The sequence below is a fragment of the Bombina bombina genome, chromosome 6 (assembly GCF_027579735.1).
Source record: "Bombina bombina isolate aBomBom1 chromosome 6, aBomBom1.pri, whole genome shotgun sequence".
Lineage (NCBI taxonomy): Eukaryota > Metazoa > Chordata > Amphibia > Anura > Bombinatoridae > Bombina > Bombina bombina.
In genome coordinates, this window is record NC_069504.1 from 168,017,911 (window position 1) to 168,040,297 (window position 22,387).

The window sequence follows — 22,387 nt, forward strand, 5'->3', positions numbered from 1 at the left end:
AGTGTGTCAAAAAAATAGAAAAATGCACTGCAGTGCAAAAAGAGGGTCAAATAGTAAGTTAGTGCAAATGGATATAACAAATGCTAGCTACTAATCCAGTGTGGTAAAGATATAATTAAATAAAATACACAATATGCAATAACATAAAAAATATATTCCAAAAAAGTGTTACAAAAAGTTGATCAACAAATGTTAGTGAAGAACAAAAATAAGTCAATCAGAACCAAAAAAATGAAAAAAAAAAAGTGTTTTCAGGGACACTTTTTAGGATATCATAGGAGCAGCTGACAGGTGCTAGGATCCAATCAGCTACTTCAGCTACCACACTCAGGAATTTGGATCTGTTAAAGTAACTAATATTGAAGGAACCAATTTCCTCACTTTCACCTTGTTTTTCATCACCCATTTTTTTTTATTTTTTTTTATTTTTTTGGTTCTGATTGACTTATTTTTGTTCTTCACTAACATTTGTTGATCAACTTTTTGGAACACTTTTTTGGAACACTTTTTTGGAATATATTTTTTATGTTATTGCATATTGTGTATTTTATTTAATTATATCTTTACCTCACTGGATTAGTAGCTAGCATTTGTTATATCCATTTGCACTCACTTACTATTTGACCCTCTTTTTGCACTGCAGTGCATTTTTCTATTTTTTTTACACACTATTTTTTGAACATTATTGTTTGTACTATTGTTTATTAATTTCTTGCTTGATGCACTTGTTATAGTTGTACTTAGGCTTATTCTGTTTCACTAATTTACACTCTTAATCTGGTGTACCACTCACACTGATCACCTGTGATTATCTCTGTTTTTATTGTAATTATCAGCTTTAGCTGCTCCTGCAAGATATTCCTGTTTTTGTAATTTTATCTATATGTGTTTTTTTTACATTTTTTACTGATGCTTTTTAACATGGTTCATTAAATAATCTTCTTTTATCTCTCTGTGAGTATATTTATCCCTTGGCTTCTTGTTGGCGCTGTATTCACTTCTTACTATTTGTGCATATTTTTTGGAGGTTGGTTAGGATCTCTGTTTGGATACATCTTGGGGATTACGTTAGCGCTTGTACACTACCCCCTTTTTCATCTTTCCTCTCTGACACTTCATTAATGACCTCCAGATACCCAAGATGCTAACTGTGGTTGCCTCTTCTCAGTCTGCCAGCACCAACAGAAATATTCTTTGTTCATTTGTCTCATTCTGTTGTCTCCTTTTTTCTTAACTTATCTCTCATTCTCTACCATTCCTCATTTTTTTCATCTTTTCTTGATATGTTTTTTTTATTCATCTCAGACCTTTTCACCCCTTCTCTTCACCTTGCATCTGTCAAGGGCAGCAAGAAATATACAAGTTCCATGTGGCAATGACACAGGCTTACATTCCTGCCTTGTAGAATTTGTATTGAAAGCTTCCCATTATATTGCAACCTCAGACATGTTTTCCTGTACACTTATGAGTTACACATGCTGCAGGGAGGAACATGTATTGTGTTTCTGGACAGCACTATTCATATTCCTCCCTGCACACCCTGCAGCATGTGTAACTTATAAGTGTTCTGTATTTTAAGGGACGGGTGGCAACCCTTAACATTTGTGGGCAATGCAATAGCTAAAATAAGTGTGAAATAAATGGTAAGAGTGGATTTTGAAAGTTTGGAGGTGAAATTCGAGGTATACCTCATTAGAAGGGCAGATTATTTGCTCTGACTAACACAAGAGGAGCCTTTGAGGACCACATGCAACCGAGAAACTACTATTTATTAAAGGGATATCAAACCCAATTTTTTCAGCACCTGGGTAGCGCTTGCTGAATGGTGGCTAAATGTAGGTACTGAACCAAAAATGGGCCGGCTCATAAGCTTACATTCCTGTTTTTTCAAATAAAGATGCAGAGAACAAAGAAAAAATGATAATAAAATTGCATGCTCTATCTGAATCATGAAAGAAAAAATGTGGGTTTCACATCCCTTTAATGCAACATTGACTGTTTACACGTTCATACACTGCTGTTTACTGCATTGCTGTACAGTAATACCATCAAAACTAAACTAAAAGTATCTTACTCTCCTTTCTCAGTGACAAATAATTTGACAGAAGGATGATAAGCAAAACCAAAATAATATAGCAGTGAAAGCAGAGAGAAATGGAATTAAAGTAGCCTTAATAGAAGGAAACTAGCTTTTTAATATTCATTTATATTTATTGCTTTACTATAAACCAGTTTCACCATAATATTTGTTTTTGTGTAATTTTAGGCCTTTTCTTGGTGGCCTGACCTAATGGCTGAGCATGCTGAGATATTTTGGTCTCTGTTTTCGGTGGATATGGATTCTGCACTCAGTTCACAACCACAAGATTCTTGGGATAGTTTCCCTCTTTTTCAGCTACTGAATAATTTTCTAAGAAGTGATGGTAAGTACTTTGTCTTTATGTCAATGGTGCCAAAGTGTTAAGGAATTTTTGCAACAAAATGCCCTTTATTGTTTATTTTTTTACAGGTAAACCATTATGTATTTTTTAAAGGAACTTAAAAAAATGATTTCATGATTCAGATAGAGCATACAATTTTAAACAATTTTCCAATTTACTTCTGTTATCAATTTTTCTTCATTTTCTTGGTATCCTTTATTTAAGGTGCAGCAATGCACTACTGAGAGTTAGCAAAACATATCAGTAAACCAATGAAAATAAGTACTGTATATATTTGCTGCCACCAATCAGCAGCTGGCTTTTAGCTCCTGAGAATATCTAGATATCCTTTTCAATAAAAAATTCAAAGAGAACAAAGCAAATTAAATAATGAAAGTAAATTAGAAGGTTGTTTAAAATTGTATGCTTTATCTGAATCATAAAAAAATTGGGTTTCGTAGTCTTTTAACCCCTTAAGAACCAACGACGTATGCTGTATGTCCTCAAAAAAAAATACAGTTAACGACCAAGGACGTACGGTGTACGTCGTCGGTCTTGGAAAGCGGTGAAAGCACTTTGTGGCCCTCTCTGCACTGGACATCGATGGCCGCAATCGTTGGTGGGTGGGAAACGATGTGGGAAGCAGGTGGGCAGCCATCGATGGGTTCCTGAATTAAGAGGGGGGCGGGAGCGGGTGGGAACCGCTACACTACAGAAAAATTTTGTGAGAAAACTGGGAGAGGGGGAGGGAATTTATATAAAAAGGATCTAAGGGATCTGGGAGGTTGGTCTTTGGAGACGGGGGGAGCTAAACTACAGAAATTAAAAAAAAAAATCATACCCAAGATGGCGCACAATAAGGTAGAGGGGGAGGGTTAGAGAGCTGTTTGGGGGGGAATCAGGGAGGTTGGGGGCTAAGGGGGGATCCTACACAGCAGCATATGTAAATATGCTATAATTTTATTTTTTTTAAAAAGATACTTATTTTAGTACTGGCAGACTTTCTGCCAGTACTTAAGATGGCAGGCACAATTGTGGGGTTGGGGAGGGAAGAGAGCTGTTTGGGAGGGATCAGGGGGTGTGATGTGTCAGGTGGGAGGCTGATCTCTACACTAAAGCTAAAATTAACCCAGCAAGCTCCCTACAAACTACCTAATAAACCCCTTCACTGCTAGACACGTGTGATGCGCAGCGGCATATAGCGGCCTTCTAATTACCAAAAAACAACGCCAAAGCCATATATGTCTGCTATTTCTGAACAAAGGGGATCCCAGAGAATCATTTACAACCATCTGTGCCATAATTGCACAAGCTGATTGTAAATAATTTCAGTGAGAAAAAAAGTGAATTTCTCTTGTTAAGTGTATCCAGTCCACGGATCATCCATTACTTGTGGGATATTCTCCTTCCCAACAGGAAGTTGCAAGAGGATCACCCACAGCAGAGCTGCTATATAGCTCCTCCCCTCACTGCCATATCCAGTCATTCTCTTGCAACTCTCAACTAAGATGGAGGTCGTAAGAGGACTGTGGTGTTTTATACTTAGTTTATTTCTTCAATCAAAAGTTTGTTATTTTTAAATGGTACCGGAGTGTACTGTTTATCTCAGGCAGTATTTAGAAGAAGAATCTGCCTGCATTTTCTATGATCTTAGCAGAAGTAACTAAGATCCTTTGCTGTTCTCACATATTCTGAGGAGTGAGGTTACTTCAGAGGGGGAATGGCGTGCAGGTTTTCCTGCAATAAGGTATGTGCAGTTAATATTTTTCTAGGGATGGAATTTGCTAGAAAATGCTGCTGATACCGAAGTAATGTAAGTAAAGCCTTAAATGCAGTGATAGCGACTGGTATCAGGCTTATTAATAGAGATACATACTCTTATAAAAGTGTATTTTAAAACGTTTGCTGGCATGTTTAATCGTTTTTTACATATGTTTGGTGATAAAACTTATTGGGGCCTAGTTTTTTCCACATGGCTGGCTTGAATTTTGCCTAGAAACAGTTCCCTGAGGCTTCCCACTGTTGTAATATGAGTGGGAGGGGCCTATTTTGGCGTTTTTTTGCACAGCAAAAATTACAGACACAGACATCCAGCTTCTTCCTGCATGATCCAGGACTTCTCTGAAGGGCTCAAAAGGCTTCAAAAGTCATATTGAGGGAGGTAAAAAGCCACAGTAGAGCTGTGGCAGTTGTTGTGACTGTTTAAAAAACGTTTTTGTCATTTGTTATTCCGTTTTTGGTATTAAGGGGTTAATCATCAATTTGCAAGTGGGTGCAATGCTCTGCTAACTTATTACATACACTGTAAAAATTTCGTTAGTGTAACTGCATTTTTTCACTGTTATTTCAAAATTTGGGAAAATTTGTGTTTCTTAAAGGCGCAGTAACGTTTTTTTATATTGCTTGTAAACTTGTTTTAAAGTGTTTTCCAAGCTTGCTAGTCTCATTGCTAGTCTGTTTAAACATGTCTGACACAGAGGAACCTACTTGTTCATTATGTTTGAAAGCCATGGTGGAGCCCCATAGGAGAATGTGTACTAAATGTATTGATTTCACCTTAAACAGTAAAGATCAGTCTTTATCTATAAAAGAATTATCACCAGAGGGTTCTGTCGTGGGGAAAGTTATGCCGACTAACTCTCCCCACGTGTCAGACCCTTCGCCTCCCGCTCAGGGGACACACGCTAATATGGCGCCAATTACATCAGGGACGCCCATAGCGATTACCTTGCAGGACATGGCTGCAATCATGAATAATACCCTGTCAGAGGTATTATCTAGATTGCCTGAATTAAGAGGCAAGCGTGATAGCTCTGGGGTTAGGAGAGATACAGAGCGCGCAAATGCTGTTAGAGCCATGTCTGATACTGCGTCACAGTATGCAGAACATGAGGACGGAGAGCTTCAGTCTGTGGGTGACATCTCTGACTCGGGGAAACCTGATTCAGAGATTTCTAATTTTAAATTTAAGCTTGAGAACCTCCGTGTATTGCTTGGGGAGGTATTAGCTGCTCTGAATGACTGTAACACAGTTGCAATTCCAGAGAAATTGTGTAGGCTGGATAGATACTATGCGGTGCCGGTGTGTACTGACGTTTTTCCTATACCTAAAAGGCTTACAGAAATTATTAGCAAGGAGTGGGATAGACCCGGTGTGCCCTTTTCCCCACCTCCTATATTTAGAAAAATGTTTCCAATAGACGCCACTACACGGAACTTATGGCAGATGGTCCCTAAGGTGGAGGGAGCAGTTTCTACTTTAGCAAAGCGTACCACTATCCCGGTTGAGGACAGTTACTATCCCGGTTGAGGACAGTTGTGCTTTTTCAGATCCAATGGCTAAAAAATTGGAGGGTTACCTTAAGAAAATGTTTATTCAACAAGGTTTTATTTTACAGCCCCTTGCATGCATTGCGCCTGTCACTGCTGCGGTGGCATTCTGGTTTGAGGCCCTGGAAGAGGCCATCCAGACAGCTCCATTGAATGAAATTATTGACAAGCTTAGAACGCTTAAGCTAGCTAACTCATTTGTTTCTGATGCCATTGTTCATTTGACTAAACTAACGGCTAGGAATTCCGGATTCGCCATCCAGGTGCGTAGGGCGCTATGGCTTAAATCTTAAATAAGTCTAAATTACTCAACATTCCTTTCAAGGGGCAGACCTTATTCGGGCCTGGCTTGAAGAAAATTATTGCTGACATTACTGGAGACAAGGGTCATACCCTTCCTCAGGACAGGGCCAAATCAAAGGCCAAACAGTCTAATTTTCGTGCCTTTCGAAAATTCAAGGCAGGTGCAGCATCAAATTCCTCCGCTTCAAAACAAGAGGGAACTGTTGCTCATTCCAGACAGGCCTGGAAACCTAACCAGTCCTGGAACAAGGGCAAGCAGGCCAGAAAGCCTGCTGCTGCCCCCAAGACAGCATGAAGGAACGGCCCCCTATCAGGAAACGGATCTAGTGGGGGGCAGACTTTCTCTCTTCACCCAGGCATGGGCAAGAGATGTTCAGGATCCCTGGGCGTTGGAGATCATGTCTCAGGGATATCTTCTGGACTTCAAAGCTTCTCCTCCACAAGGGAGATTTCATCTTTCAAGGTTATCAGCAAACCAGATAAAGAAAGAGGCATTCCTAAGCTGTGTGCAAGACCTCCTAGTAATGGGAGTGATCCATCCAGTTCCGCGGACGGAACAAGGACAGGGATTTTATTCAAATCTGTTTGTGGTTCCCAAGAAAGAGGGAACCTTCAGACCAATCTTGGATCTAAAGATCTTAAACAAATTCCTCAGAGTTCCATCATTCAAAATGGAAACTATTCGGACCATCCTACCCATGATCCAAGAAGGTCAGTACATGACCACAGTGGACTTAAAGGATGCCTACCTTCACATACCGATTCACAAAGATCATCATCGGTTCCTAAGGTTTGCCTTTCTAGACAGGCATTACCAATTTGTAGCTCTTCCCTTCGGGTTGGCCACTGCCCCGAGAATTTTTACAAAGGTTCTGGGCTCACTTCTGGCGGTTCTAAGACCGCGAGGCATAGCGGTGGCTCCGTATCTAGATGACATCCTGATACAGACGTCAAGCTTTCAAATTGCCAAGTCTCATACAGAGATAGTTCTGGCATTTCTGAGGTCGCATGGGTGGAAAGTGAACGTGGAAAAGAGTTCTCTATCACCACTCACAAGAGTCTCCTTCCTAGGGACTCTTATAGATTCTGTAGAGATGAAAATTTACCTGACGGAGTCCAGGTTATCAAAACTTCTAAATGCTTGCCGTGTCCTTCATTCCATTCCACGCCCGTCAGTGGCTCAGTGCATGGAAGTAATCGGCTTAATGGTAGTGTCAATGGACATAGTGCCATTTGCGCGCCTGCATCTCAGACCGCTGCAATTATGCATGCTAAGTCAGTGGAATGGGGATTACTCAGATTTGTCCCCTCTACTAAATCTGGATCAAGAGACCATAGATTCTCTTCTTTGGTGGCTTTCTTGGGTCCATCTGTCCAAGGGTATGACCTTTCGCAGGCCAGATTGGACGATTGTAACAACAGATGCCAGCCTTCTAGGTTGGGGCGCAGTCTGGAACTCCCTGAAGGCTCAGGGATCGTGGACTCAGGAGGAGAAACTCCTCCCAATAAATATTCTGGAGTTAAGAGCAATATTCAATGCTCTTCTAGCTTGGCCTCAGTTAGCAACACTGAGGTTCATCAGATTTCAGTCGGACAACATCACGACTGTGGCTTACATCAACCATCAACGGGGAACCAGGAGTTCCCTAGCGATGTTAGAAGTCTCAAAGATAATTCGCTGGGCAGAGTCTCACTCTTGCCACCTGTCAGCGATCCACATCCCAGGCATAGAGAACTGGGAGGCGGATTTTCTAAGTCGTCAGACTTTTCATCCGGGGGAGTGGGAACTCCATCCGGAGGTGTTTGCTCAACTGGTCCATCATTGGGGCAAACCAGAACTGGATCTCATGGCGTCTCGCCAGAACGCCAAGCTTCCTTGTTACGGATCCAGGTCCAGGGACCCGGGAGCAACTCTGATTGGTTCTTCAACCTGGCCTATGTGTTTCCACCATTTCCTCTGCTCCCTCGGCTGATTGCCAAAATCAAACAGGAGAGAGCATCGGTGATTCTGATAGCGCCTGCGTGGCCACGCAGGACCTGGTATGCAGACCTAGTGGACATGTCATCTCTTCCACCATGGACTCTGCCTATGAGGCAGGACCTTCTAATACAAGGTCCTTTCAGTCATCCAAATCTAATTTCTCTGAGACTGACTGCATGGAGATTGAACGCTTGATTCTATCAAGGCGTGGCTTCTCAGAGTCAGTCATTGATACCTTAATACAGGCTCGGAAGCCTGTCACCAGGAAAATCTACCATAAGATATGGCGTAAATATCTTTATTGGTGTGAATCCAAGAGTTACTCATGGAGTAAGGTTAGGATTCCTAGGATATTGTCCTTTCTCCAAGAGGGTTTGGACAAAGGCTTATCAGCTAGTTCTTTAAAAGGACAGATCTCTGCTCTGTCTATTCTTTTGCACAAGCGTCTGGCAGAAGTTCCAGATGTCCAGGCATTTTGTCAGGCTTTGGTTAGGATTAAGCCTGTGTTTAAAACTGTTGCTCCCACGTGGAGCTTAAACTTGGTTCTTAAAGTTCTTCAGGGAGTTCCGTTTGAGCCCCTTCATTCCATTGATATTAAACTTTTATCTTGGAAAGTTCTGTTTTTGATGGCTATTTCCTCGGCTCGAAGAGTCTCTGAGTTATTTGCCTTACATTGTGATTCTCCTTATCTGATTTTTCATTCAGACAAGGTAGTTCTGCGTACCAAACCTGGGTTTTTACCTAAGGTGGTTTCTAACAGGAATATCAATCAAGAGATTGTTGTTCCATCATTGTGTCCTAATCCTTCTTCAAAGAAGGAACGTCTTTTGCATAATCTGGACGTAGTCCGTGCCTTGAAGTTTTACTTACAGGCTACTAAAGATTTTCGTCAAACATCTGCCCTGTTTGTCGTTTACTCTGGACAGAGGAAAGGTCAAAAAGCTTCGACAACCTCTCTCTCCTTTTGGCTTCGGAGCATAATACGCTTAGCCTATGAGACTGCTGGACAGCAGCCCCCTGAAAGGATTACAGCTCATTCTACTAGAGCTGTGGCTTCCACCTGGGCCTTTAAAAATGAGGCCTCTGTTGAACAGATTTGCAAGGCTGCGACTTGGTCTTCGCTTTACACCTTTTCAAAATTTTACAAATTTGACACTTTTGCTTCTTCGGAGGCTGTTTTTGGGAGAAAGGTTCTACAGGCAGTGGTTCCTTCCGTTTAAGTTCCTGGCTTGTCCTTCCCATCATCCGTGTACTTTAGCTTTGGTATTGGTATCCCACAAGTAATGGATGATCCGTGGACTGGATACACTTAACAAGAGAAAACATAATCTATGCTTACCTGATAAATTTATTTCTCTTGTAGTGTATCCAGTCCATGGCCCGCCCTGTCCTTTTAAGGCAGGTTTAAATTTTAATTAAACTACAGTCACCACTGCACCCTATGGTTTCTCCTTTCTCGTCTTGTTTCGGTCGAATGACTGGCTATGGCAGTGAGGGGAGGAGCTATATAGCAGCTCTGCTGTGGGTGATCCTCTTGCAACTTCCTGTTGGGAAGGAGAATATCCCACAAGTAATGGATGATCCGTGGACTGGATACACTACAAGATAAATAAATTTATCAGGTAAGCATAAATTATGTTTTTTTTTTTTTATTTGATCGCATTTGGCGGTGAAATGGTGGCATGAAATATACCAAAATGGGCCTAGATCAATACATTGGTATGTCTTCTAAAAAATATATATATATACATGTCAAGGGATATTCAGGGATTCCTGAAAGATATCAGTGTTCCAATGTAACTAGCGCTAATTTTGAAAAAAAGTGGTTTGGAAATAGCAAAGTGCTACTTGTATTTATTGCCCTATAACTTGCAAAAAAAGCAAAGAACATGTAAACATTGGGTATTTCTAAACTCAGGACAAAATTTAGAAACTATTTAGCATGGGTGTTTTTTGGTGGTTGTAGATGTGTAACAGATTTTGGGGGTCAAAGTTAGAAAAGGTGTGTTTTTTTCCATTTTTTCCTCATATTTTATAAAAAAAATTATAGCAAATTATAAAATATGATGAAATTAATGGTATCGTTAGAAAGTTCATTTAAGATCGAGAAAAACTGTATATAATATGTGTGGGTACAGTAAATGAGTAAGAGGAAAATTACAGTTAAACACAAACACTGCAAAAATGTAAAAATAGCCCTGGTCCCAAACGGACAGAAAATGGAAAAGTGCTGTGGTCATTAAGGGGCTAAAGGGCCATGATACCCAAATGTTTAAACACTTGAAATAGATGCAGCATAGCTGTAAAAAGCTGACTAGAAAATATCACCTGAACATCTCTATGTAAAAAAGGAAGATATTTTACCCCAAAATGTCCTGGTATTCACACCCCATTGTAAAGGACTTTAAGCTGCAAATCAGTATGCCTGTCCCAGGACAGGTAAGGGAGCGAGCTTCATGCACACTCATCTTATTTCCCTATTCAGTTTAAGGAAGTTTACTATGAAATCTCATTAGAGTTAAGTGAAATCTCATGAGATCACAGAAAAAGAGTTCAAGACCTCAGCACTGTTGATGCTGATTGGCTGCTTTTAATTTCTTCCTTATTTTTTTTTTTTTTTATTTTTTTAAACCTGCAGCTGGGCAGTAACTGAAAGATAACTTTTTATAGAATACTTACTCTGGTGGGCAGAGGAAATTGTGAGGTAAAATATCTTCCTTTTTTTTATAGAGATACTCAGGTGATATTTTCCTGTCAGCTTTTGACGGTTGTGTTGCATCACTTTAAAGTGATTTAGCATATGAGTATTATGTCCATTTAAGGACCGGGCATTCCAGACAAAAACTTCCCCAAAAGACCAGAGCATTTTTGCCATCACTACATTTAAACAGAAATAGAGCCTTTTTATATTTACCTACCAAAACTATATATGTATTTTAGTAGACAACCCAAAGTATTGATCACCGCCAAATGCGATCAAATTTAAAAAAACTTTCACAATTTTAGGTTTCTCACTGAAATTGTTTACAAACAGCTTGTGCACCTATGGCACACATGGTTGAAAATGCTTCTCTGGAATCCCCTTTGTTCAGAAATAGCAGGCATATATGCTTTGGCATTGCTTTTTGGTAATTAGATGGCCGCTAAATGACGCTGCGCACCACACTTGTATTATGCACAGCAGTGAAGGGGTTAATTAGGTAGCTTGTAGGGTTAGTTTTAGCTTTAGTGTATAGATCAGCCTATCACCTGACACATCCCACCCCGTGATCCCTCTCTGATCCCCCTCAAACAGCTCTATTCACTCCCCCACCTCACAATTGTCACCGCCATCTTAAGTACTGGCAGAAAGTTTGCCAGTATGAAAATAAAACTTTTTTTTTTTATAATTTTTAAAAAAATATATATTTGCTGCAGTGTAGGTTCCCCCCAACCTCCCTGACCCCCGCCGCCCCCAAAAAGCTCTCTAACCCTCCCCCCTCTACCTATTTGCCACCATCTTAGGTACTGGCAGCTGTCTGCCAGTACCCAGTTTGCTGCAAAAATTGGCAATTTAAACAAATAAGTCCCAATTTTTTTCCTTTTGTCTAAGATTTGGTCCAGTCTTTCTTGCTAAATCTCTAACTTTAGTAAATTATGTTATTAACTGCAATTTGTTGTTATATAAATTAGACAGTTGCCTAGGAGCACTCAGGGATCATATGGTCCATGACCTAACTCTTAGAACTCTAGATTCCCACGGTAATAGGGCCCTCAATTCCTCCTGTATTTTGTCTTGTCTCTTACAAGTTTTATATCATAGTTTTATTTAAATGAATTGTACCCATGGACAGCGCTGCGGAATATGTTGGTGCTTCATAAATAAAGTATAATAATACACTTAAAGGGATATTCCAGCCTAAATTGGAAACCCTATGGGTGCTTTTCAATATTGAACAGAAGCAATTTTGTAATATGCATGCATTAGCTAAAAGGCTTCTAATAAAAGCTATAGCTGTTTGAAAAGTGTACCAGCATGTGCTTGCACCACCTGGTAATGACTCAATTTGTTAATTGCTGACATGACACAAGCCCCACCGATTATCTGAGCAGCTGCAGGAATTAAAATGCTGTTGCACGGAGAATATCTAGCTATGCTTCATATACACTTGCAGAGAAAAGTGTTAACACTAAAACAGTGATAGCTCTTAATAGAAGCATGTTTGCCAATACATGTATATGTAAAAATGCAATAAATCTATGTACATTTATATTTTGACTGGAATGTCCCTTTAAAGGGAATTTCAATAAATCTTGCTTTTGTGTAAAAAATTGTGCTTTGTTTTACATTCCCTAAAGAGGTCTTTAACCTAGATTTTTAAAATACTGCAAATAGCCTAAACTAGCTATTTGGTTTTCAGCTTTTGCAGGTTACACAATTTGCTTTTTGTCTTTTCTTGGGAGAATGAGACAAATCACAATGTAAGAACTGTCTAATGTTCTTTTACATTACACTGCTCTCTGCGCCTGCTGTTCCAGATCACATTCAGGAAATCTTCCATAGTGTCTCTATGCTGAAATTCACATCTCTCTAATCTATCTCATGTCATTGTATTTGAGGTTGTAGCTGTGTAGTTTTCATGACAAATTACAGCCCAAAAAGCCCATCTCCCACAGTCCTTGTTAGTTCTGTACGGGATCCTGATGTGAGACAGTTAGCTGCATCAGAGATGTCAGATAACACAGCTCTTGTTTCAAACAAAGCTATTAAATCCATGGCACTGGTTAAAGCCGGCATATCATTTAATGTATTAATATTCTTCTGGGCAACTCTTTATTTGAAATATAATTTTCCTGAATAATGCCAGTATATCTATATCCACAACCATAACAATAATAGTCCGACTATGAAAAAGATATTAAAGTCAACACATTTTGTCATGGATAAGAGAGTATTATTTACATACATTAAAGGGACAGTGTGCTACAGAATTTGTATTGTTTAAAATGATAGATAATCCCTTTATTACCAATTCCCCAGTTTTGCATAACCAACACAGTTATATTAATATTATGTTTACTTCTGTGATTACCTTGTATCTAAGCCTTTGCAGACTGCCCCCTTATTTTATTTCTTTTGACAGACTTTTAGCCAATCAGTGCCCTCTCATAAGTAACTCTATGGGCGTGAGCGCATTGTTATCTATATGGCACACATGAACTAATGCCCTGTAGCTGTGAAAAACTGTCAAATGCATTCAGATAAGAGGCGGCCTTCAAGGGCTTAACAATAAGCATATAAGCCTTTCTAGGTTTAGCTTTCATCTAAGAATACCAAGAGAACAAAGCAAATTTGATGATAAAAGTAGATTGGAATGTTGTTTAAAATTACATGCCCTTTATGAATCATAAAAGTTACATTTTGACTAGATTACAAATGGAGTGTTATTTAAGTCTCCCGTTCACACGCTAACTCTGCTTGAAGAACGGTTCCCCCATATATGTCAATTGAACAAATAAGTGAAAAAAAACTAACACCCTACTCAACGCAAAACCAATCGCACATTCTCAAGAGAACTGTTTAGGAGGGATCAGGGAGGCTGAAGGGTAAGAGGGTTCCTACACTGCAGAAAATGTTAGAATAATATAAAAATATGTAATAAAAAAAATCCCTTAACTCTTCATACTGGCAGACTGTCTGCCAGTACCTAAGATTGATGTGGTGACCAGTGGGGGTGAGGGAGGGAAGAGAGGGAAGTGTGGTGGGAAGGTGGGAAGTGTCATGTGAGAGGGTAATCTCTATACTAAAGCTAAAATAAACCTTACAAGCTACCTGATTAACCCCTTAACTGTCGTGGGTTAATAGAAGTGTGGTGCGCAGCTGCAATTAGTGGCCTTCTAATTACCAAAAAGGAATGGCAAAACCATATATGTCTGCTATTTGTGTAAAAAGGGCATCTCAGAGAAACTTTTACAAACATTTGTGCCATGATTGCAAAAGTGGTATTTAAATCATTTCAGTGAGAATCCCAAACGGCTAGATTACAAGTCTTGCGTTAGCCTTAACAAGCAGCGTTGAGAGGTCCCAACGCTGCTTTTTAACGCCCGCTAGTATTACGAGTCTGGCAGGTACAGGTGTACCGCTCACTTTTCTTCCGCGACTCGAGCTTAATGCAAATCCCCTTACGTCAATTGCATATCTTTTCAATGGGACTTGCCTAACGCCGGTATTACGAGTCTTGGAAGAAGTGAGCGGTACAGCCTCTCCTGTCAAGACTCCTACTGCATTTAAAAGTCAGTAGTTAAGAGTTTTATTGGCTCACGCCATAACATAAAACTCTTAACTAAAGTGCTAAAAAGTACACAAACACCCATAAACTACCTATTAACCACTAAACCGAGGCCCTCCCCTACATCTCAAACACTTAAATAACGTTTTTAACTCCTAATCTGCGGACCGGACATCGCCGCCACTGTAATAAATATATTAACCCCTAAACCGCCGCACTCCCTCGCAAACACTAGTTAAATTTTATTAACCCCTAATCTGCCGTCCTTAACATCGCCGACACCTATCTACATTTATTAACCCCTAATCTGCTGACCCCAACGTCGCTGCAACTATATTAAATTTATTAACCCCTAAACCTAAGTCTAACCCTAAATCTAACCCCCCTAACTTAAATATAATTTAAATAAAACAAAATAAAATTACTACAATTAAATAAAATAATCCTATTTAAAACTAAATACTTACCTAAAAAATAAACCATAAGACAGCTACAATATAACTAATAGTTACATTTGTATCTATTTTACGGTTTATATTTATTTTACAGGCAACTTTGTATTTATTTTAACTAGGTACAATAGTTATTAAATAGTTATTAACTATTTTATAACTACCTAGTTAAAATAAGTACAAATTTACCTGTAAAATAAATCCTAACCTAAGTTACAATTACACCTAAACCTACACTATAATTAAATGAATTTACTAAATTACCTACAATTAAATACAATTAAATTAAATAAACTAAATTAAATAAACTAAAGTACAAAACCCCCCACTAAATTACAGAAAATAAAAAAATAATTAAAAAATTTTAAGCTAATTACACCTAATCTAATCCCCCTAATAAAATAAAAAAGCCCCCCCAAAGTAATAAAATTCCCTACCCTATACTAAATTACAAATAGCCCTTATAAGGGCCTTTTGCAAGGCATTGCCCTAAAGTAATCAGCTCTTTTACCTGTAAAAAAAATACAATACCCCCAACATTAAAACCCACCACCCACACACCCAACCCTACTCTAAAACCCACCCAATCCCCCCTTAAAAAAAACCTAACACTTCCCCTTTGAAGATCACCCTACCTTGAGACGTCTTCACCCAGCCGGGCACAAGTGGACCTCCAGAGGGGCAGAAGTCTTCATCCGATCCGGGCAGAAGAGGTCCTCCAAGTGGCAGAAGTCTTCATCCAGACGGCATCTTCTATCTTCATCCATCCAGAGCGGAGCGGGTCCATCTTCAATCCAGCCGACGCGGAGCATCCTCTTCAAACGAAGTACAAGCGAAGAATGAAGGTTCCTTTAAGTGACGTCATCCAATATGGCGTTCCTTGAATTCCGATTGGCTGATAGGATTCTATCATCCAATCGGAATTAAGGTAGGAAAAATCCTATTGGCTGATCCAATCAGCCAATAGGATTGAGGTTGCATTTTTCCTACCTTAATTCTGATTGGCTGATAGAATCCTATCAGCCAATCGGAATTCAAGGGACGCCATCTTGGATGACGTCATTTAAAGGAACCTTCATTCTTCGCTTGGACTTCGTTTGAAGAGGATGCTCTGCGTCGGCTGGATTGAAGATGAACCCACTCCGCTCCGGATGGATGAAAATAGAAGATGCCGCCTGGATGAAGCCTTCTGCCCGTCCTCTTCTGCCCAGATCGGATGAAGACTTCTGCCCCTCTGGAGGTCCACTTGAGACGTCTTCACCCAGCCGGGCACAAGGTAGGGTGATCTTCAAGGGGGTAGTGTTAGTTTTTTTTAAGGGGGGATTGGGTGGGTTTTAGCGTAGGGTTGGGTGTGTGGGTGGTGGGTTTTAATGTTGGGGGGGTATTGTATTTTTTTTACAGGTAAAAGAGCTGATTACTTTGGGGCAATGCCCCGCAAAAGGTCCTATTTTGGGGGGCTTTTTTATTTTATTATTGGGATTATATTAGGTGTAATTAGTTTAAAAAAAATTGGCCTAGATTTAGAGTTTGGCGGTAGCCGTCAAAACCAGCGTTAGAGGCTCCTAACGCTGGTTTTTACCGCCCTCTGGTATTTGGAGTCAGTCATTAAAGGGTCTAACGCTCACTTTTCAGCCGTGACTCTTCCATACCGCAGATCCCCTTACGTCAATTGCGTATCCTATCTTTTCAATGGGATCTTTCTAACTCCGGTATTTAGAGTCGTGGCTGAAGTGAGCGTTAGAAATCTAACGACAAAACTCCAGCCGCAGAAAAAAGTCAGTAGTTAAGAGCTTTCTGGGCTAACGCCGGTTTATAAAGCTCTTAACTACTGTGCTCTAAAGTACACTAACACCCATAAACTACCTATGTACCCCTAAACCGAGGTCCGCCCACATCGCCGCCACTCGATTAAATTTTTTTAACCCCTAATCTGCCGACCGCCACCTACGTTATACTTATGTACCCCTAATCTGCTGCCCCTAACACCGCCGACTCCTATATTATATTTATTTACCCCTAACCTGCCCCCCACAATGTCGCCACCAGCTACCTACAATAATTAACCCCTAATCTGCCGACCGCAAAGCGCCGCTATTATAATAAAGTTATTAACCCCTAATCCGCCTCACTCCCGCCTCGATAACCCTATAATAAATAGTATTAACCCCTAATCTGCCCTCCCTAACATCGCCGACACCAAACTTCAAACATTAACCCCTAATCTGCCGACTGGAGCTCACCGCTATTCTAATAAATGTATTAACCCCTAAAGCTAAGTCTAACACTAACACCCCCCTAAGTTAAATATAATTTAAATCTAACGAAATAAATTAACTCTTATTAAATAAATTATTCCTATTTAAAGCTAAATACTTACCTGTAAAATAAACCCTAATATAGCTACAATATAAATTATAATTATATTATAGCTATTTTAGGATTTATATTTATTTTACAGGTAACTTTGTATTTATTTTAACCAGGTACAATAGCTATTAAATAGTTAAGAACTATTTAATAGCTAAAATAGTTAAAATAATTACAAAATTACCTGTAAAATAAATCCTAACCTAAGTTACAATTAAACCTAACACTACACTATCATTAATTAAATACAATATCTACAAATAAATACAATGAAATAAACTAACTAAAGTACAAAAAATAAAAAAGAACTAAGTTACAAAAAATAAAAAAATATTTACAAACATCAGAAAAATGTTACAACAATTTTAAACTAATTACACCTACTCTAAGCCCCCTAATAAAATAACAACAGATTGAGCTCGCATTCTATTGGCTGTTCCGATCAGCCAATAGAATGCGAGCTCAATCTGATTGGCTGATTGGATCAGCCAATCGGATTGAACTTGATTCTGATTGGCTGATTCCTTCAGCCAATCAGAATATTCCTACCTTAATTCCGATTGGCTGATAGAATCCTATCAGCCAATCGGAAGTCGAGAGACGCCATCTTGGATGACGTCATTTAAAGGAACCATCATTCGGAGAGTAGACGTCGCTTGAAGAGGATGTTCCGCGTCGGCTTGGAAGAAGATGGCTCCGCTCCGCTCCAGAAGAAAGAAGATTGAAGATGCGGCTTGATAGAAGACTTCATCCCGATGATGGACTTCCGACTTCAGCCCGATGATGGATTTCTTCAGCCGCCGCTTGGATCCAGACTTCAGCCCGAGGATGGACGTCACTCTTCAGCCCCCCGCTTGGGCTTGGATCAACACTTCCGAGGACCGATCGGTGAACCTGGTATGGTGAAGATAAGGTAGGAAGATCTTCAGGGGCTTAGTGTTAGGTTTATTTAAGGGGGGTTTGGGTTAGATTAGGGGTATGTGGGTGGTGGGTTGTAATGTTGGGGGGGGGTATTGTATGTGTTTTTTTTACAGGCAAAAGAGCTGAATTCTTTGGGGCATGCCCCGCAAAGGGCCCTGTTCAGGGCTGGTAAGGTAAAAGAGCTTTGAACTTTTGTAATTTAGAATAGGGTAGGGCATTTTTTTTATTTTGGGGGGCTTTGTTATTTTATTAGGGGGCTTAGAGTAGGTGTAATTAGTTTAAAATTGTTGTAATATTTTTCTGATGTTTGTAAATATTTTTTTATTTTTTGTAACTTAGTTCTTTTTTATTTTTTGTACTTTAGTTAGTTTATTTCATTGTATTTATTTGTAGATATTGTATTTAATTAATGTATTTATAGTGTAGTGTTAGGTTTCATTGTAGGTAATTGTAGGTATTTTATTTAATTAATCTATTGATAGTGTAGTGTTAGGTTTAATTGTAACTTAGGTTAGGATTTATTTTACAGGTAATTTTGTAATTATTTTAACTATTTTAGCTATTAAATAGTTCTTAACTATTTAATAGCTATTGTACCTGGTTAAAATAAATACAAAGTTACCTGTAAAATAAATATAAATCCTAAAATAGCTATAATATAATTATAATTTATATTGTAGCTATATTAGGATTTATTTTACAGGTAAGTATTTAGCTTTAAATAGGAATAATTTATTTAATAAGAGTTAATTTATTTCGTTAGATTTAAATTATATTTAACTTAGGGGGGTGTTAGTGTTAGGGTTAGACTTAGCTTTAGGGGTTAATACATTTATTAGAATATCGGTGCGGTCCGGTCGGCAGATTAGGGGTTAATGTTTGAAGTTTGGTGTCGGCGATGTTAGGGAGGGCAGATTAGGGGTTAATACTATTTATTATAGGGTTATTGAGGCGGGAGTGAGGCGGATTAGGGGTTAATAACTTTATTATAATAGCGGTGCGGTCCGCTCGGCAGATTAGGGGTTAATAAGTGTAGTCAGGTGGAGGCGACGTTGTGGGGGGCAGATTAGGGGTTAATAAATATAATATAGGGGTTGGCGGTGTTAGGGGCAGCAGATTAGGGGTACATAGGGATAATGTAAGTAGCGGTGGTTTACGGAGCGGCAGATTAGGGGTTAATAATAATATGCAGGGGTCAGCGATAGCGGGGGCAGCAGATTAGGGGTTAATAATTGTAAGGTTAGGGGTGTTTAGACTCGGGGTACATGTTAGGGTGTTAGGTGCAGACGTAGGAAATGTTTCCCCATAACAAACAATGGGGCTGCGTTAGGAGCTGAACGCGGCTTTTTTGCAGGTGTTAGGTTTTTTTTCAGCTCAAACAGCCCCATTGTTTCCTATGGGGGAATCGTGCACGAGCACGTTTTTGAAGCTGGCCGCGTCTGTAAGCACCGCTGGTATCGAGAGTTGAAGTTGCGTTAAATATGCTCTACGCTCCTTTTTTGGAGCCTAACGCAGCCATTCTGTGAACTCTCAATACCAGCGGTATTTAAAAGGTGCGGCCAGAAAAAAGCACGCGTAGCTAACGCACCCCTTTGGCCGCAGAACTCTAAATCTAGGCGATAGTAATTATTTTTTTATTTTCTGTAATTTAGTGTTTCTTTTTTTTGTACTTTAGTTTATTTTATTTAATTGTAGTTTATTGTAGGTAGTTTATGTAATTAATTTAATGATAGTGTAGTGTTAGGTGTAATTGTAATTTAGGTTAGGATTTATTTTACAGGTAAATTTGTACTTATTTTATCTAGGTAGCTATTAAATAGTAAATAACTATTTAATAACTATTCTACTTAGTTAAAATAAATTCAAGGTTGCCTGTAAAATAAATATAAATCCTAAGCTAGCTACAATGTAACTATAAGTTATATTGTAGCTAGCTTAGGGTTTATTTTATAGGTAAGTATTTAGTTTTAAATAGAAATAATTTATTTAATTGTAGTTATTTTATTTAAATTATATTTAAATTAGGGGGTGTTAGGGTTAATAACTTTATTATAGTGGTGGCGACGTTGGCGGCGGCAGATTAGGGGTTAATAAGTGTAGGTAGGTTGCGGCGGTGTTAGGGGTTAATAAATATAATGTAGGGTTTGGCGATGTTGGGGGCATCAGATTAGGGGTTCAGATTAGGGGTTCATAGGGATAATGTAGGTGGCGGCGGTGTCCGGAGCGGCAGATTAGGCGTTAATAATATAATGCAGGTGGCGACGATGTTGGGGGCGGCAGATTAGAGGTTAATAAGTGTAAGATTAAGGGTGTTTAGACTCTGGGTTCATGTTAGGGTGTTAGGTGTAGACATAAAATTCATTTCCCCATAGGAATCAATGGGGCTGCGTTAGGAGCTGAATGCTGCTTTTTTGCAGGTGTTAGGTTTTTTCAGCCGGCTCAGCCCCTTACAGTATCTTTAATAATTTTTAATAATTATAATTTGTTTAATATTATTGTCTTAGTGCTTTTTATTATATACTGTGCTGTGTGTGTATTTATGTGTGTATGTATGTATATATATATATATATATATATATATATATATGTGTGTGTGTGTATTGGGATGGGCGAATGTGTTTATATTCTAATTCGAATGTTAGAACGAATGTTATTGTAGAAATCCGATTTACATAATAGAATGTTGATAAGAACGAATATTCTTAAAAATTCGATTTTCGAATGTTATTTACAGTTTTCGAATGTCACATTCGAATTAGAATGTCACTTTCAAATTCGAATATTACATTTATAAAACACAATTATAGACTAGAAACACTATTTCGAATTCGAATGTCACATTCAAATAGAATATTACATTTGAATCGAATATCACATTCGAATTTGAATATTACATTTATAAAACACAGTATTAGACTAGAAATACTATTTCGAATTCGAATGTCACATTCCAATGGAACTTCACATTTGAATTAAATATCACATTCAAATCAATATCACATTTATTAAACACAGTTGTAAACTAGAAATACTATTGTCACATCCGAATTACATTTATAAAACACAGTATTAGACTAGAAATACTATTTAGAATTCGAATGTGACATTCAAATTCGAATGTCACATTCGAATTTGAATATTACATTTAAAACACAGTATTAGACTAGAAATACTATTTCAAATTCGAATGTGACATTCGAATGTAGCATTTGAATTCGAATATTACATTTATTAAACACAGTTGTAGACTAGAAATACTATTTCAAATTTGAATGTCACATTCAAATTAGAATATTACATTTCGAAATTGAATGAATACATAGCTAAACATTCTATTATTCGAACAAATATTTTCGAATTTTATTGAAAAATTCGAAAACGAAAATTCGAAAATAGAATGTTAGAATGTTATATAAACATTCAAAATTCGATTTGAACGAATGAATGTATCAAAATTCGTTTTAAATTTCGAATTTTTAGAAACATTCGCCCATCCCTAGTGTGTACATATATTTTTATATATATATATATATATATATATATATATATATATATATATATATATATATATATATATATATATATATATATATGTGTATATAAACATTTTGCCATCATTTAATACATTTTGAAATTTGCAGAAGCTTTATAGAAATTCTAGCTTTATTTGATCTAGATATATTTGTATATTACATGCAAACAACACAAAACCCATACCTGATTTTGTTATATGCTTTATATTACATTCTTCATAATGCTGATCAGTAAAGCATTGAACAGATGCTTTTATTAAGGTTATCTGAACTACTTGTATGCATAAACCTTCCCAGATTTACAGCTGAGTAGATAACCATCTGTTTATAAAAAAGCAAATCAGTAGAAAACAATGTAATATAATTTAGGCTTGTGTAAATGAAGAATTCCTTCCTGAGAATGAAACTCTATCACTTTCCTTATGAAAGAAGAATAAATGGTATGTGTAACAAATCGGAAACCCTATGGATTGAGATGCAGATATGACTGTAAAACGTGCATATGCATCATTTGATGAGACTTTTTATAGTAATGACACAGTGTGTATGTTCTCTATTGTACAGCAGTGATAATATTTTCTAAAATACTTTTATTGAAAGTACTGCTTCCTTGTCTTGGATTTAAGATTGCTATACTGGTAAAGATGTGTCTTTAAATGCACATTGCTGAATTGAATTTGTTGAAGCTGATACTGTATGTATCCAGGTAATGTTGTTATATTTATTTAAATTGCCTTGCGTGGTTATTTAGATCCATGCATAGGCAAATATGTAAGCCAATCAGTTGTTGTAAGAAAGAAGTTGCACAAAC

The 22,387-nt window shown here is 38.1% G+C and overlaps 1 protein-coding gene across 3 annotated transcripts in view; it reads left to right on the plus strand.

The window, feature by feature from the left end:
• Positions 1 to 22,387, plus strand: part of CADPS2 (calcium dependent secretion activator 2) — a 1,413,577-nt gene that overhangs the window by 953,656 nt on the left and 437,534 nt on the right. For all 3 annotated transcript variants that reach the window (XM_053716670.1, XM_053716668.1, XM_053716669.1), the window contains exon 18: positions 2,267 to 2,423. In XM_053716670.1, the coding sequence (XP_053572645.1) occupies positions 2,267 to 2,423 (157 nt within the window). The remainder of the gene's footprint in view (positions 1 to 2,266; positions 2,424 to 22,387) is intronic.